Here is an 18146-nt window from a genome sequence, read left to right on the forward strand (position 1 = left end):
CCTGTGAGGGGAATCTACTTCCTGGTGGTGTTGGTGGGTTTTACACAACCTGCCATGTTATTTGACCATGGGGAGAACTACTGTGTGAATACCCCAGTGTGGGTTGGATTTAATTGAGTCCAGTGTTTGTGGAGTGTGTTCTATTGTGGAATTCTCCAGTAATGCTAAGAATTACTCTCCTCCCCTCCCCCTCTCCCCTCTGCCTCTCCTCCCCCCAGGTGTTAGAAGACAACACAGGAGTGCGTCGGGTGGTCGTCACCCCGCAGTCTCCTGAATGTTATCCCCCTTCGTACTCCCCCGCTCTCTCCCCCACGCACCACCTCCCGCCGTACCTCACCCACCCCCACTTTATCCCCAACTCTCACTCCTTCTATCCCCCTGTGAGTCCTGGAGACCTGCCCCCCCACCAGTACTACCAACACCACCTCCCGCCCATATATGGAGAAGGTAAGATACTCACACCCCAGTCTAAGACATGTCTATGGGCATATTTATTTTTTAATTTTTAATTTCACCTTTATTTAACCAGTTTGGCCAGTTGAGAACAAGTTCTCATTTACAACTGCGACCTGGCCAAGATAAAGCAAAGCAGTGCGACACAAACAACAACACAGAGTTACACATGGAATTAACAAACGTACAGTCAATAACACAATAGAAATGTCTATATACAGTGTGTGCAAATGAAATAAGATTAGGGAGGTAAGGCAATAAATAGGCCGTTGTGGTGAAATAATTACAATTTAGCAAATAAACACTGGAGTGAGATGTGCAGAAGATTAATGTGCAAGTAGAGATACTGGGGTGCAAAGGAGCAAAAATAATATATAAATAAAATAAATAACAATATGGGGATGAGGTAGTTGGATGGGCTATTTACAGATGGGCTATGTACAGGTGCAATGATCTGTAAGTTGCTCTGATAGCTGATGCTTAAAGTTAGTGAGGGAGATCTGAGTCTCCAGCTTCAGCGATTTTTGTAATACGTTCCAGTCATTGGCAGCAGAGAACTGGAAGGAAAGGCGGCCAAAGTAGGAATTGACTTTAGGGGTGACCAGTGAAATATACCTGTGGAGCGCGTGCTACGGGTGGGTGCTGCTATGGTGACCAGTGAGCTGAGATAAAGCGGGGCTTTACCTAGCAAAGACTTATAGATGACCTGGAGCCAGTGAGTTTGGCGACGAATATGAAGTGAGGGCCAGCCAACGAAAGCATACAGGTCGCAGTGGTGGGTAGTATATGGGGCTTTGGTGACAAAACGGATGGCACTGTGATAGGCTGCAACCAATTTGCTGAGTAGATTTTTTTGTAAATGACCGAAGTCAAGGATCGGTAGGATAGTCAATTTTTACGAGGGTATGTTTGGCAGAATGAGTGATGGATGCTTTGTTGCGAAATAGGAAGCCAATTCTAGATTTAATTTTGGATTGGAGATGCTTAATATGAGTCTGGAAGTTGAGTTTACAGTCTAATCAGACTCCAGAGTAGTAATGCTAGGCGGGTGGGCAGGTGTGGGCAGCGATTTAGTTTTACTTGCATTTAAGAGCAGTTGGAGGCCACGGAAGTAGAGTTGTATGGCATTGAAGCTCGTCTGGAAGTTAGTTAACAGTGTCCAAAGAAAGGCCAGAAGTATACCGAATGGTGTCGTCTGCGTAGAGGTGGATCAGAGAATCACCAGCCGCAACAGCGACATCATTGATATATACAGAGAACAGATTCGGCTCGAGAATTGAACCCTGTGGCACCCCCATAGAGACGGCCAGAGGTCCGAACAACAGGCATTTCAACAACAGATTTGACACACTGAACTAGAAGTGGTTGGTGAACCAGTCGAGGCAGTAATTTCCGTAACCAAGGCTGTTGAGTCTGCCGATAAGAAAGCCTTGGCCAGGTCGATGAATACAGCTGCACAGTATTGTCTTTTGTCGATGGCGGTTATGATATCGTTTAGGACCTTAACCTGTAATGACACCCCATCCCGTGAACGGGACCGTTGTCATCATCTGACACTAATTAGCATAACACAATGGACATAAATCTTCCTAGAAAATCTTCCTATTCATGAAAATCACAAGTGAAATATATTGGAACACAGCTTAGCCTTTTGTTAATCACCCTGTCATCCCAGATTTTCAAAATATGCTTTACAGCCAACGCTAGACAAGCATTTGTGTAAGTTTATCATAGCCTAGCATAGCATTATGCCTTGCTAGCAGCAGGCAACCTTGTCACGGAAATCAGAAAAGCAATCAAATTAAATCGTTTACCTTTGATAAACTTCGGATGTTTTCACTCACGAGACTCCCAGGTCGACAGCCAAAGTTCATTTTTTCCAAAATATTATTTTTGTAGGCGAAATAGCTCTGTTTGTTCTTCATGTTTGGCTGAGAAATCGCCTGAAATTGCGGTCACCACAACATTCCAAATTAACTCCATAATATCGACAGAAACATGGCAAACGTTGTTTAGAATCCATCCTCAAGGTGTTTTCCTAATATCTATTTGATAATATATCTGTTGGGACAATTCATTTTTCACTAGGACCGATTGGAATAATGGCTACCTCTATTTTATGCGAGAATCCCTGTCGGAGCCACCGTGTGACCACTTACGCAATGTGGCCGCCTATGGCTATTCTTCAACAGAAATGCGTAAAACTACGTCACAATGCTGTAGACACCTTGGGGAATATGTAGAAAGCGTAAGCTCATTGATGGTACATTCACAGCTCAAATCAAATCAAATTTTATTTGTCACATACACATGGTTAGCAGATGTTAGTGTGAGTGTAGCGAAATGCTTGTGCTTCTAGTTTCGACAATGCAGTAATAACCAACAAGTAATCTAGCTAACAATTCCAAAACTACTACCTTATAGACACAAGTGTAAGGGGATAAAGAATATGTACATAAAGATATCTGAATGAGTGATGGTACAGAGCTGCATAGGCAAGATACAGTAGATGGTATTGAGTGCAGTATATACATATGAGATGAGTATGTAAACAAAGTGGCATAGTTAAAGTGGCTAGTGATACATGTATTACATAAGGATGCAGTAGATGATATAGAGTACAGTATATACGTATACATATGAGATGAATAATGTAGGGTATGTAAACATTATATTAGGTAGCATTGTTTAAAGTGGCTAGTGATATATTTTACATTTCCCATTATTAAAGTGGCTGGAGTTGAGTCAGTGTGTTGGCAGCAGCCACTCAATGTTAGTGGTGGCTGTTTAACAGTCTGATGGCCTGTAGATAGAAGCTGTTTTTCAGTCTCTCGGTCCCAGATTTGATGCACCTGTACTGACCTCGCCTTCTGGATGATAGCGGGGTGAACAGGCAGTGGCTCGGGTGGTTGTTGTCCTTGATGATCTTTATGGCCTTCCTGTGACATCGGGTGGTGTAGGTGTCCTGGAGGGCAGGTAGTTTGCCCCCCGGTGATGCGTTGTGCAGACCTCACTACCCTCTGGAGAGCCTTACGGTTGTGGGCGGAGCAGTTGCCGTACCAGGCGGTGATACAGCCCGACAGGATGCTCTCGATTGTGCATCTGTAAAAGTTTGTGAGTGCTTTTGGTGACAAGCCGAATTTCTTCAGCCTCCTGAGGTTGAAGAGGCGCTGCTGCGCCTTCTTCACAATGTTGTCTGTGTGGGTGGACCAATTCAGTTTGTCTGTGATGTGTATGCCGAGGAACTTAAAACTTACTACCCTCTCCACTGTTGTTCCATCAATGTGGATAGGGGGGTGTTCCCTCTGCTGTTTCCTGAAGTCCACAAATCATCTCCTTAGTTTTGTTGACGTTGAGTGTGAGGTTATTTTCCTGACACCACACTCCGAGGGCCCTCACCTCCTCCCTGTAGGCCGTCTCGTCGTTGTTGGTAATCAAGCCTACCACTGTTGTGTCGTCCGCAAACTTGATGATTGAGTTGGAGGCGTGCGTGGCCACGCAGTCGTGGGTGAACAGGGAGTACAGGAGAGGGCTCAGAACGCACCCTTGTGGGGCCCCAGTGTTGAGGATCAGTGGGGTGGAGATGTTGTTGCCTACCCTCACCACCTGGGGGCGGCCCGTCAGGAAGTCCAGTACCCAGTTGCACAGGACGGGGTCGAGACCCAGGGTCTCGAGCTTGATGACGAGCTTGGAGGGCACTATGGTGTTAAATGCCGAGCTGTAGTCGATGAACAGCATTCTCACATAGGTATTCCTCTTGTCCAGATGGGTTAGGGCAGTGTGCAGTGTGGTTGAGATTGCATCGTCTGTGGACCTATTTGGGCGGTAAGCAAATTGGAGTGGGTCTAGGGTGTCAGGTAGGGTGGAGGTGATATGGTCCTTGACTAGTCTCTCAAAGCACTTCATGATGACGGAAGTGAGTGCTACGGGGCGGTAGTCGTTTAGCTCAGTTACTTTAGCTTTCTTGGGAACAGGAACAATGGTGGCCCTCTTGAAGCATGTGGGAACAACAGAATGGGATAGGGATTGATTGAATATGTCCGTAAACACACCAGCCAGCTGGTCTGCGCATGCTCTGAGGGCGCGGCTGGGGATGCCGTCTGGGCCTGCAGCCTTGCGAGGGTTGACACGTTTAAATGTTTTCCTCACGTCGGCTGCAGTGAAGGAGAGTCCGCATGTTTTAGTTGTGGGCAGTGTCAGTGGCACTGTATTGTCCTCAAAGCGGGCAAAAAAGTTATTTAGTCTGCCTGGGAGCAAGACATCCTGGTCCGTGACAGTGCTGGTTTTCTTTTTGTAATCCGTGACTGACTGTAGACCCTGCCACATACCTCTTGTGTCTGAGCCGTTGAATTGAGATTCTACTTTGTCTCTATACTGACGCTTAGCTTGTTTGATTGCCTTGCGGAGGGAATAGTTACACTGTTTGTATTCGGTCATGTTTCCAGTCACCTTGCCCTGATTAAAAGCAGTGGTTCGCGCTTTCAGTTTCACGCGAATGCTGCCATCAATCCACGGTTTCTGGTTTGGGAATGTTTTAATCGTTGCTATGGGAACGACATCTTCAACGCACGTTCTAATGAACTCGCACACCGAATCAGCGTATTCGTCAATGTTGTCGTCTGACGCAATACGGAACATATCCCAGTCCACGTGATGGAAGCAGTCTTGGAGTGTGGAATCAGATTGGTCGGACCAGCGTTGAACAGACCTCAGCGCGGGAGCTTCTTGTTTTAGTTTCTGTCTGTAGGCAGGGATCAACAAAATGGAGTCGTGGTCAGCTATTCCGAAAGGAGGGCGGGGCAGGGCCTTATAAGCGTCGCGGAAGTTGGAATAGCAATGATCCAAGGTTTTTCCCGCCCTGGTTGCGCAATCGATATGCTGATCAAATTTAGGGAGTCTTGTTTTCAGATTAGCCTTGTTAAAATCCCCAGCTACAATGAATGCAGCCTCCGGATATATGGATTCCAGTTTGCAAAGTCAAATAAAGTTCGTTCAGAGCCATCGATGTGTCTGCTTGGGGGGGAATATATACGGCTGTGATTATAATCGAAGAGAATTCCCTTGGTAGATAATGCGGTCTACATTTGATTGTGAGGAATTCTAAATCAGGTGAACAGAAGGACTTGAGTTCCTGTATGTTGTTTTGGCCACACCACGTCCCGTTAACCATAAAGCATACGCCCCCGGCCCTCTTCTTACCAGAAAGATGTTTGTTTCTGTCGGCGCGATGCGTGGAGAAACCAGCTGGCTGCACCGTCTCCGATAGCGTCTCTCCAGTGAGCCATGTTTCCGTGAAGCAAAGAACGTTACAGTCTCTGATGTCCCTCTGGAATGCTACCCTTGTTCGGATTTCATCAACATTGTTGTCAAGAGACTGGACATTGGCGAGGAGAATGCTAGGGAGTGGTGCACGATGTGCCCGTCTCCGGAGTCTGACCAGAAGGCCGCTTCGTTTTCCCCTTTTTCGAAGTCTTTTTTGGGGTCGCCGGCTGGGATCCATTCCGTTGTCCTGGGTGAAAGGCAGAACACAGGGTCCGCTTCGCGAAAGTCATATTCTTGGTTGTACTGATGGTGAGTTGACGCTGCTCTTATGTTCAGTAGTTCTTCTTGACTGTATGTAATGAAACCTAAGATGACCTGGGGTACCAATGTAAGAAATAACACGTAAAAAAACAAACTGCATAGTTTCCTAGGAACGCGAAGCGAGGCGGCCATCTCTGTCGGCGCCGGAAGTCTCATAGGGAGTCGTTGGAACGCAGCGCTTTCAAAACCTGGGGCACTTCCGGATTGGATTTTTCTCAGGCTTTCGCCTGCAACATCAGTTCTGTTATACTCACAGACAATATCTTTACAGTTTTGGAAACGTTAGAGTGTTTTCTATCCAAAGCTCTCAATTATATGCATATTCTAGCATCTCTTCCTGACAAAATATCCTGTTTAAAACGGGAATGTTTTTTTTCCAAAAATGAAAATACTGCCCCCTAACACCGAGGTTTTAAGCGTGGCTGAGGTGCACCCATGACCAGCTCGGATACCAGATTGCATAGCGGAGAAGGTACGGCGGGATTCGAAATGGTCGGTGATCTGTTTGTTAACTTGGCTTTCGAAGACCTTAGAAAGGCATGGTAGGATAGATATAGGTCTGTAACAGTTTGGGTCTAGAGTGTCTCCCCCTTTGAAGAGGGGGATGACCATGGAAGCTTTCCAATCTTTGGGGATCTCAGATGATACGAAAGAGAGTTTGAACAGGCTAGTAAAAGGGGTTGCAACAATTGCGGAGGATAATTTTAGAAAGAGAGGGTCCAGATTGTCTAGCCCCGCTGATGTTGCATCTCTTTCAGAACATCAACTATCTGGATTTGGGTGAAGCAGAAATGGAGGAGTCTTGGGCAAGTTGCTGTGGGGAGTGCAGAGCTGTTGACCGGGGTAGGGGTAGCCAGGTGGAAAGCATGGCCAGCCGTAGAAAAATGCTTTTTGTCATTCTCGATTATCGTAGATTTATCAGTGGTGACAGTGTTTCCTAGCCTCAGTGCAGTGGGCAGCTGGAAGGAGGTGCTCTTATTCTCCATGGACTTTAGTGTCCCAGAACTTTTTGGAGTTTCTGCTACAGGATGCAAATTTCTGTTTGAAAAAGCTAGCCTTTGCTTTCCTAACTGCCTGTGTATATTGGTTCCTAACTTCCCTGAAATGTTGCATATCGCGGGGGCTATTCGATGCTATTGCAGTCCGCCACAGGATGTTTTTGTGCTGTTCAAGGGCAGTCAGGTCTGGAGTGAGCCACGGGCTATATCTGTTCCTTGTTCACATTTTTTGAATGGGGCTTATTTAAGATGGTGAGGAAAGCACGTTTTTAGAATAACCAGGCATCCTCTACTGACAGAATGAGGTCAATATCTTTCCAGGATACCCGGCCCAGGTCGATTAGAAAGGCTTGCTCGCTGAAGTGTTTTAGGGAGCATTTGACTGTGATGAGGGGTGGTCATTTGACCGCGGACCCATTACTGACGCCGGCCATGCGGCAGTGAACGCTGAGATCATGGTTGAAGACAGCAAAGGTGTATTTAGAGGGCAGGTTGGTCAGGATGATATCTATGAGGGTGCCCGAGTTTACGGATTTGGGGTTGTACCTGGTAGGTTCCATGATAATTTGGGTGAGATTGAGGGCATCTAGCTTTGATTGTAGGACGGCCGTGGTGTTAAGCATATCCCAGTTTAGGTCACCTAACAGTACAAACTCTGAAGATAAATGGGAGGCAATTAATTCATATATGGTGTCCAGGGCACAGCTGTGTCCAGGGCACAGGTGTCCAGGTCACATATGATGTCCAGGGGTCTGTAACAAGCGGCAACAGTGAGAGATTTATTTCTGGAAAGGTGGATTTTTAACAGTATAAGCTTGAACTGTTTGGGCACAGACCTGGATAGCATGACAGAACCCTGCAGGCTATCTATACAGTAGATTGCATCTCCACCCCCTTTGGCAGTTCTATCTTAGCGGAAAATGTTATAGTTGGGGATGGAAATTTCAGAATTTTTGGTGGCCTTCCTAAGCCAGGATTCAGACACGGCTAGGACATCAGGGTTGGCAGAGTGTGCTAAAGCAGTGGGAAAAAAACTAACTTAGGGAGGAGGCTTCTACGGTTCCAGAAACTGTTACGGTTCCAGAAGTCAACAAATGATAGCGCCTGGGGAATAGGAGTGGAGCTGGGGGCTACAGGGCTAACCTCTACATCACCAGAGGAACAGAGGAGGAGTAGGATAAGGGTACGGCTAAAGGCTATAAGAACTGGTCGTCTAGTGCGTTGGGGACAGAGAATAAAAGGAGCAGATTTCTGGGTGTGGTCGAATAGATTCAAGGCATAATGTACAGACAAGGGTATGGTAGGAGGTGAGTACAGTGGAGGTAAAACTATGCGTTGCGTTATGATGAGAGAGGTTTCATCGCTGGAGGCATTAATTAACGTAGGTAAGGTCTCCACCTGTGTGTGGGGTGGGACGAAAGAGCTATCTAAGGCAATTTGAGCGGGACTGAGGGCTCTACAGTGAAATAAAACAATAAAAACTAGCCAAGACATCAGTAGACAAGGCATATTGACATTAGAGAGTGGCATAAAGCAATCACAGGTGTTGATCAGGAGAGCTAAGACAACAACGGGTAAATGGCAAAGAAAGGGCAGAGCGGGTCAGTTAGATACATACAGGACCTGAGTTCGAGGCTGGGGCCGACAGGTAAACAAAATGAGGTACCATGCTATTGAAACAGTCCAGGGGGCATCAGCTGTGTAGCCGAGTGATCATAGGGTCAAAAGAGTAGCAATAGGTTAGACAGGGTGCTATACGGTAGTCACTACTACAGGGGACACAGCATTCAGAAAAAGCTAATGGGCCGGGGCTAGTAGATGGTTCTGTGGCGATATCATAACAGAATAGCCTGTTGAGACCACATCGGGCGATCACGTCGGCAGTCCAGTCGTGATGGATCAGCGGGGCTCCGTGTCGACAATAAAGGGTCCAGGCCAATTGGCACAGGAGGTAATTGTAGCCCTAGAATTAGCTGGTATATGGGCCTAGCTCGAGGCTAGCTGCTGCTTGCTTCAGGACAGAGGCGTTAGCTAACAGTAGCCACTCGTTTGCAGCTAGCTAGGAGTTTTGATCCAGTGTAATGATCCAGAGCGGCTGGAATCCGGTGATATGGTACAGAGAAGCAGTCCGATATGCTCTGGGTTGATATCGCGCTGTGCATACTGGCAGGTGATTGTCCGAGCTAAGACCGGCTGATTCCGGGGAAAAAGGTGAGGACAGCTAGCCGTAGCTAACAAAGACTAGTAGCTAGTTAGCTAGCTAGCTCCTGATGGAAGTTCCAGTTATAAGGAATAATAGCAGAACCGTACCACATTGGGTGAGGCGGGATGCTGGAAAGTATATTTAGTTTATAGATAGCAGTGAGATTAATATATATATATATGTCTATTGGCATATGAGATACTGTAGCCTACACTAGAGATATATACTGTGGTAGAAAAAGTACTTAAATTGTCACACTTGAGTAAAAGTAAAGATAGCTTAATAGAAAATGACTCAAGTAAAAGTGAAAGTCACTGAGTAAAATACTACTAAAAGTATTTGGTTTTAAATATACTTAAGTATCAGAAGTAAATGTAGCTGCTAAAATATACTTAAGTATCAAAGGTAAAAGTAGAAATAATTTCAAATTCCTTATAATAAGCAAACCAGACAGCGTTATTTTCTTGTTTTTTTAGTTTATGGATAGCCAGGGGCACACTCCAACACTAATTTTTCAAACAAGTATTTGTGCTTAGTGAGTCTGCCAGATCAGATGCAGTAGGTATGACCAGAGATTTTCTCTTTAAGTGCGTGAATTGAAAAATGTTCCTGTCCTGCTTTGCATTCAAAATGTAACAACTACTTTTGGGTGTCAGGGAAAATATATGGAGTAGAAAGTACATTCTTTTGTTTAGGAATGTAGTGAAGTAAAAGTTGTCAAAAATATAAATAGTAAAGTACAGATAACCCCAAAACTACTTAAGTAGTACTTTAAAGTATTTTTACTTAAGTACTTTACACCACTGGAGAGATATTCAGTACCAGTCAAAAGTTTGGGACACACCTACTTATTCATTATTTATTTTGTACTATTTCTACATTATAGAATAATGAAATAACACATATAGAATCATGTAGTAACCAAAAACGTGTTCAACAAATCAAATTAGATTTTAGATTCTTCAAAGTAGCCACCCTTTGACTTGATGACAGCTTTGCACATTTTTGGCATTCTCTCAACCAGCTTCACTTGGAATGCTTTTCCAACAGCCTTGAAGGAGTTCCCACATATGCTGAGCACTTGTTGGCTACTTTTCCTTCACTCTGCGGTCCAACTCATCCCAAACCATCTCAATTGGGTTTAGGTTGGGTGATTGTGGAGGCCAGATCATCTGTTGCAGAACTCCATCACTTTCCTTCTTGGTCAAATAGCCCTTACACAGCCTGGAGGTGTGTTGGGTCATTGTCCTGTTGACAAACAAATGATAGTCCCACTGAGCGCAAACCAGATGGGATAGCACATCACTGCAGAATGCTGTGGTAGCTATGCTGGTTAAGTGTGCCTTGAATTCTAAATAAATCACTAACAGTGTCACCAGCAAAGCACCACCCACACCATCACACCTCCACCATGCGTCATGGTGGGAACCACACATCATTCGTTCACCTACTATGCGTCTCACAAAGATACAGGTTGGAACCAAAAATCTCAAATTTGGACTCATCAGACCAAAGGACAGATTCCCACCAGTCTAATGTCTATTGCTTGTGTTTCTTTCCCCAAGCAAGTCTCTTCTTATTATTGGTGTCCTTTAGTAGTGGTTTCTTTGCAGCAATTCAACCATGAAGGCCTGGTTCATGCAGTCTCCTCTGAACAGTTGATGTTGAGATGTGTCTGTTACTTGAACTTTGAAGCATTTATTTGGGCTGCAATTTCTGAGGCTGGTAACTCTAATGAACTTATCCTCTGCAGCAGAGGTAACTCTGGGTCTTCCTTTTCTGTGGCGGTTCTCATGAGAGCCAGTTCCATCATAGCGCTTGATGGTTTTTGCCACTGCACTTGAAGAAACTTTCAAAGTTCTTGAAATGTTCCACATTGACTGACCTTCATGCCTTAAAGTAGTGATGGACTGTCATTTCTCTTTGCTTATTTGAGCTGTTCTTGCCATAATATGGACTACCAAATAGGGATGTCTTCTGTGTACCAACCCTACCTTGTCAAAACACAACTGATTGGCTCAAACACATTAAGAAGGAAAGAAATTCCACAAATTAACCTTTAACAAGGCACACCTGTTAATTGAAATGCATTCCATGTGACTACCCCATGAAGCTGGTTGAGAGAATGCCAAGAGTGTGCAAAGCTGTAATCAAGGCTTAGGGTGGCTACTTTGAAGAATCTAAAATCTATTTTGATTTGTTTAACACTGTTTTGGTTACTACATGATTCCATATGTGTTATTTCATAGTGTTGATGTCTTCACTATTATTCTACAATGTAGAAAATAGTAAAAAATAAAGAAAAATCCTGGAATGAGTAGGTGTGTCCAAACTTTTGACTGGTACAGTTTATATATACACTAGGTGTACAAAACATTAGGAAGACCTTAATATTGAGTTGCACCCTCCCACACACACACAGGTGTGTCAAGTTGGCTGGATGTCCTTTGGGTAGTGGACCATTCTTGGTACACACAGGAAACTGCTGAGCGGGGAAAAACCCAGCAGCATTGCAGTTCTTGACACACTCAAACCGGTGCGCCTGGCACCTACTACCATACCCTGTTCAAAGGCACTTATTTTGTCTTGCCCATTCACCCTCTGAATGGCACTCAGACACAATCCATGTCTCAATTGTCTCAAGGCTTAAAAATCCTTCTTTAACCTGTCCTCCCCTTCATCTACACTTATTGAAGTGGATGTAACAAATTTCATCAATAAGGGATCATATCTTTCACCTGGATTCACCTGGTCCGTCTATGTCTGTAGCAGGTGTCCTTAATGTTTTTGTCCACTCAGTGTATATACATACACCTAAATGACATAGCTAACTCCCTCTCTCGTCTTTCCTTCTCTCAATTCCCTCTACCTCTCTCCCTCCCTCTTCACCCCCTCCATCTCTCCGTCTCCCAGAGATAATCCCAGTGTATGGCATGTCCAGCTACGTTGGCAGAGAGGAGAGCTATAACAAGCCCCAGCCTAAGAAGATGAAGGAGCAGAGACAGCTGGAGCGACAGAACAGACTCAACTCTCCCCCCTCCTCCCTGTACAAGTCTCTGGGCTCCAGCCACAATGGATACAGGTCAGTGAATAGTCCTGGTGTTAGAGACCGGTTCAACTAGTTCGAGACTACAGATGCACCATCTTCATTTGAGCACTCTGTTGTCGCAGAGAATTTTCCTGCGCTAGCAAGAAATGCTAACTTGTCGTGTGTTCATGGTTTGTCATTTTCACTTTAAAATGTCAGACTTTATTTGCCCTAATGAAGAATGTGTCAACATTTCCTGTTGCTGCAGGATTATTTTCCTGCTGTGAGAAACTGTACTTACAGTACAACTTAAACACTAGATGCAATACTACTTAAACACTAGATGCAATACTACTTAAACACTAGATGCAATACTACTTAAACACTAGATACAATACTACTTAAACACTAGATACAATACTACTTAAACACTAGATACAATACTACTTAAACACTAGATACAATACTACTTAAACACTAGATACAATACTACTTAAACACTAGATACAATACTACTTAAACACTAGATACAATACTACTTAAACACTAGATACAATACTACTTAAACACTAGATACAATACTACTTAAACACTAGATACAATACTACTTAAACACTAGATACAATACTACTTAAACACTAGATACAATACTACTTAAACACTAGATACAATACTACTTAAACACTAGATACAATACTACTTCAACACTAGATACAATACTACTTCAACACTAGATACAATACTAGTTAGAGCTTAGAGACTCATTTCTTTCTCTACAAGTGTGGAGAGACTAGCCTTATAATTAGAGAGTAGTTACAGACTAGTTATAGACTAGTTAGTAGTTTAGACTAGTTACTGGTTTTACTAGTGATCAACTTGTTCTACAAGTCTGAAATCTATAGCCATAATGCAGACAGGAGAGACACTATAGACAAGTTACAGACTTTGACCAGACTTTGTTTTCCTATAGAAGTTACAGACTTTGACCAGACATTGTTTTCCTATAGAAGTTACAGACTTTGACCAGACATTGTTTTCCTATAGAAGTTACAGACGTTGACCAGACATTGTTTTCCTATAGAAGTTAGACTTTGACCAGACATTGTTTTCCTATAGAAGTTACAGACTTTGACCAGACATTGTTTTCCTATAGAAGTTAGACTTTGAACAGACATTGTTTTCCTATAGAAGTTACAGACTTTGACCAGACATTGTTTTCCTATAGAAGTTACAGACTTTGACCAGACATTGTTTTCCTATAGAAGGATGAGGTTGACCAGATATTGTTTTCCTATGGGAGGATGAGGTTGACCAGACATTGTTTTCCTATGGGAGGATGAGGTTGTCTAAAACACAAACTATTTGACTCTGTTTTAAGAGCACGTGTTGGGTCTATTGTCATTGTAAAGTCTACTGAGATGCTTTCCATGCAGTTTGTGTCGATAAAGTTTGGTTGTATTTGATTGGTTATAGCGGGAAGAGCCACGTCCCTTCGCTAGGGTCGTTGGGGTCAATGGGTGGAGCTAACAGTCCAGGAGGGAAGAAGCCGGAACGACGACAACTACGGAGCAGCCCAAGGAGCAACGAGCCAGACACACACACACAATCACCGCAAGGTAAACACACGCACACACACACATGCACACACACAGATGAGTGAATACTCTTCAGATGTCTCTCCCTCTTTTCTTCTCAATGAAAGAGAGAAAAAGATGAATGGATGAATGGTGTCTTACTGAGGTGGAGAGGAGAGGTGGAGAGAGAGGGAGGGGGGAGAGAAGGGGTTGTCTAGGTAACCACATAGCTGAGTCTTTTCCCAAGACCTATCGGTTTCTCCCTCTACAATACTGGCCTTGTCTGGGAGGGGGGGGGTGGGCAGGATAGGAGAGAGGAGAGGTAGTGAGGAGAGGAGAGGAGTGGAGGTGAGGGGAGAGAGGGAAGAGGGGTGAGGTACAGTACATATCTGTTGAGTCCTGTTCTCCATGAAGGAACCCTTTGAGCTCTCTTTCAAACACACACATCTCTATCTCTCTGGCTTGTGTGCAGAGGTGGTGACAGACAGGCCTGCTGAGAGACACCAGAGTTAATCCCAAAGAAAGATGCCAACCCACCTCTCAGACCCCCATTTCAGCTTTGGACCAGCCCGGCTGTACAGTCCGGGGTCAGGGGAATGTTCCATTGAGGCCAGGTGTAAGGGGGGTTTGTTGGGCTGGGTGGTGACATCATGGAAAGAGAGAGAGCCTGATGAGCTTTGATCAACTCAGTATCTTCACACACACACACACACACACACGTACAGTACATGTCAGTGTATGACTAGGAGTATCTGTGTCTTTCTGATGGTCTGGCAGGGTCTCAGTTCTGGACTGGAGATCAGGCTGACTCAGCTACAACACACACACACTGACACCCCGTGACTGGGCTTCCTCTAAAACAATCAGAGCATGAGAGAGGGAGAAAAAGAGAAGAGTATGATAGAGGGACAGGGGAATTAGAAGTGAGAACATAGAATATGAGAGCGAATGAAAAGCTTGGAGGTAGACTGAGTGGAGAGAAAGCTGGTAGAGAGAGTGAGAGGGGGATGAGAGACAGGGAGAGAAAAATGGTAGAGAGAGTGAGAGGGGGATGAGAGACAGAGGGAGAGAAAGATGGTAGAGAGAGTGAGAGGGGGATGAGAGACAGAGGGAGAGAAAGATGGTAGGTAGACTGAGTGGAGAGAAAGATGGTAGAGAGAGTGAGAGGGGGATGAGAGTGAGAGGGAGAGAAAGATGGTAGAGAGAGAAAGATGGTAGAGAGAGTGAGAGGGAGAGAAAGATGGTAGAGAGAGAGGGGGGGATGAGAGACTGAGTGGAGAGAAAGATGGTAGCGAGAGTGAGAGGGGGATGAGAGACAGAGGGAGAGAAAGATGGTAGAGAGAGTGAGAGGGGGATGAGAGACAGAGGGAGAGAAAGATGGTAGAGAGAGTGAGAGGGGAATGAGAGACAAAGGGAGAGAAAGAGAGATATAGAAAGGACTGAGCGAGAGAACATTCCATCCGTCTAATCTACTGCTTGGCCCTATGCTTTCAACCATGAGTATCTCACACACACACACACACACACACACACACACACACACACACACACACACACACACACACACACAATGTCTGGAACACCAGACAGGGTTTACACTCACACACAAACACACACCCACGCTGTAGACTTTGCTCTGTGCCCTCCTGGACGTGTGTGTTTGTGTGTCTATTGGCTAATGTACTATATCCCAGTAATGTGCTTGGCTACCAGTCAGTCAAGACAGTCAGTAAAGCCCACCGCTCTTCCTTAGAACTGAGCCGCTCTAAACACAATCAGATGTGCCTCTGTCCTCCATGATGGATCTACGTCAGCGTTGCAGTTTCTTAGTAGAGAACCGTGATTTCAGGAAACTGATGTCCCATGGTGGATCAATGCCAGCGGTGCAGTTTCTGTAGAGAACCGTGATTTCAGGAAACTGATGTCCCATGGTGGATCAATGCCAGCGGTGCAGTTTATCTGTAGAGAACCGTGATTTCAGGAAACTGATGTCCCATGGTGGATCAATGCCAGCGGTGCAGTTTCTCAGTAGAGCTTAGATTTCAACTGAAACAGATGTGCCTTTGTCCGCCATGTTGGTTCTACGTCATCATAACTGCAGCACCTTTCTGTGATTCTAGTGGTGCTTTCAAGATGACGTCAGTAGTCTTCAGGTCAGAAAGATGTCCAAGTTCACGACTTGGTATTCCGACTTGGTATTCCGACTTGGTATTCCGAGGAGAGAAAATAGACGACTCCTGACACATTTAAAACAAAAGCCTTTGATGTAAGATGATGTCATCCCCAGACACACACAGAGAGAGAGAGAGCTGTAAGTGCTCGTTTAGTTCGTTAACACATCCGACCCCTGACCTTAGCATGACTCAAGCCATTTAAAATAAACCACGTTGTCATAGTGACTCTCCGTAAGTGTGTACGCTCTCCCACCCTCCATGTTTCTGCTTGCCGCCCCCCCCAAATAAGGGCCTGCTCTGTATCAGCTGGTCCTCTGTGTCAGCTGGTTCAAGGAGTACAAGTCCAGTCTGACTCAGTCTTCTTCTTACAAGTCTCTCTTACACACATCTGCACATTGTTGGCTAGTGCAGAGCCAGAGCTGCATATCATCAGACCTTCATTACCATCTGATGTACATGATCTTAAGAACAGTGATATTAACACATTACCTTGGTCGACTGGGTTTAAACTGTACTTCTACCATCTCAGAGTTTCCAACGCTTCAGCCAACACACACACACACACACACACACACACACACACACACACACACACACACACACACACACACACACACACACACACACACACACACACACACACACACACACACACATACACACACACACACATACACACACACTGTTGCATTCTAGGAAGAGCGTCAGAATTCCTGTGTCTCTTGGCACCTCAGACATACATCTCTCCTCCTATCTTTACCTTATCTCTCCCTCTATCTCTACAGTGCCATTAAATAGTATTTGCCCCCTTTAAAAAATATATATTTTTGATACTGAATGATATCAGATCTTCAACCAAAACCAAACAAATACATACTTATTTCATTTATTTCATAAACAAAGTTATGCAACACCCAATTCCCCTGTGTGAAAAAGTAATTTCCGTCCCACATTCAATAACTGGTTGTGCCACCTTTGGCAGCAATGACACCAACCAAACACTTCCTGTAGTGATTGATCGGTCTCTCACGTTGCTGTGGAGGAATTTTGGCCCACTCTTCCATGCAGTAACTGTAACGGAGCAACATTTGTGGGTTTTAAAGCTTGAACTGCTCGTTAGGCCATTCCAAAACTATACATTTGTTGCTTTTTAGCCATTTTCATGTTGACTTGATTGTGTGTTTTGGATCATTGTCTTGCTGCATGACCCAGCTGTTCTTAAGCTTCAGCTCACAGAAAGATGGCCTGACATTCTCCTGTAGAATCCTCTGATACAGAGCAGAATTCATGGTTTCTTCTATTAAGGCAAGTCGTCCAGATCCTGAGGCAGCAAAGCATCCCCAAACCATCACACTACCACCACCATGCTTCACCGTTGGTGTGAGGTTCTTACTGTGGAATGCAGTGTTTGGTTTTTGCCAGGCATAATGGGACCCATGTCGTGCAAAAAGTTCTGCAGGAGAATTCTACAGGAGAATGTCAGGTCATCCGTCTGTGAGTTGAAGCCAATGACCCGCGGCTGGGTCATGCAGCAAGACAATGATCCAAAACACACAATCAAGTCTACATGAAAATGTCTAAAAAGTTAAACATTTGAAGTTTTGGAATGAACCAGTCAAAGTCCAGACCTAATGATCCCAATCGAGATGTTGTGGCAGGATTTGAAACAAGCAGTTTAAGCAGTTCTGCATGTAAGAGTGGGACACAATTCCTCCAGAGCGACATGAGAGACAACTACAGGATGCGTTTGGTTGCAGTCATCGCTGCTGAAGGTGGTACAACCACTTATTGAGTGTGAGGGGGAAATGACATTTTCACACTGGAGAATTGGTCGTTGCACAACTTTTGTTAATTAAATAAATAAAGGAAGTATCTTTTTGTTGTTGTTGTTATTTGTAAACTCCGGTTCCCTTTATCTAATATTAGCTTTTGGATGAAGATCTGATGACATTCAGTTTAAAATCAGAAAGGGGGCAAATACTTTTTCAAGTCTCTGTGCCTCTCTTTCTTTGTCTCTGTATCTCCCCCTCTCTCCCCCTCTCTCCCTCTCTCTCCTCCTCTCTCCTCCTCTCTCCTCCTCTCTCCTCCTCTCTCTCCTCCTCTCTCTCCTCCTCTCTCTCCCTCCTCTCTCTC

The 18146-nt window shown here is 44.7% G+C and overlaps 1 protein-coding gene across 1 annotated transcript in view; it reads left to right on the forward strand.

Moving 5' to 3' along the window:
* The window catches only part of fndc3ba (fibronectin type III domain containing 3Ba), a gene marked incomplete at its 3' end in the record, with an annotated part of 55384 nt that overhangs the window by 26274 nt on the left and 10964 nt on the right, over positions 1 to 18146 (forward strand). The window contains 3 exon segments of the mRNA XM_031825887.1: positions 219 to 447; positions 12151 to 12319; positions 13739 to 13881. Of these exon segments, the coding sequence (XP_031681747.1) occupies positions 219 to 447; positions 12151 to 12319; positions 13739 to 13881 (541 nt within the window).

Source organism: Oncorhynchus kisutch, linkage group LG5, assembly GCF_002021735.2.
Source record: "Oncorhynchus kisutch isolate 150728-3 linkage group LG5, Okis_V2, whole genome shotgun sequence".
NCBI classification, from domain to species: domain Eukaryota; kingdom Metazoa; phylum Chordata; class Actinopteri; order Salmoniformes; family Salmonidae; genus Oncorhynchus; species Oncorhynchus kisutch.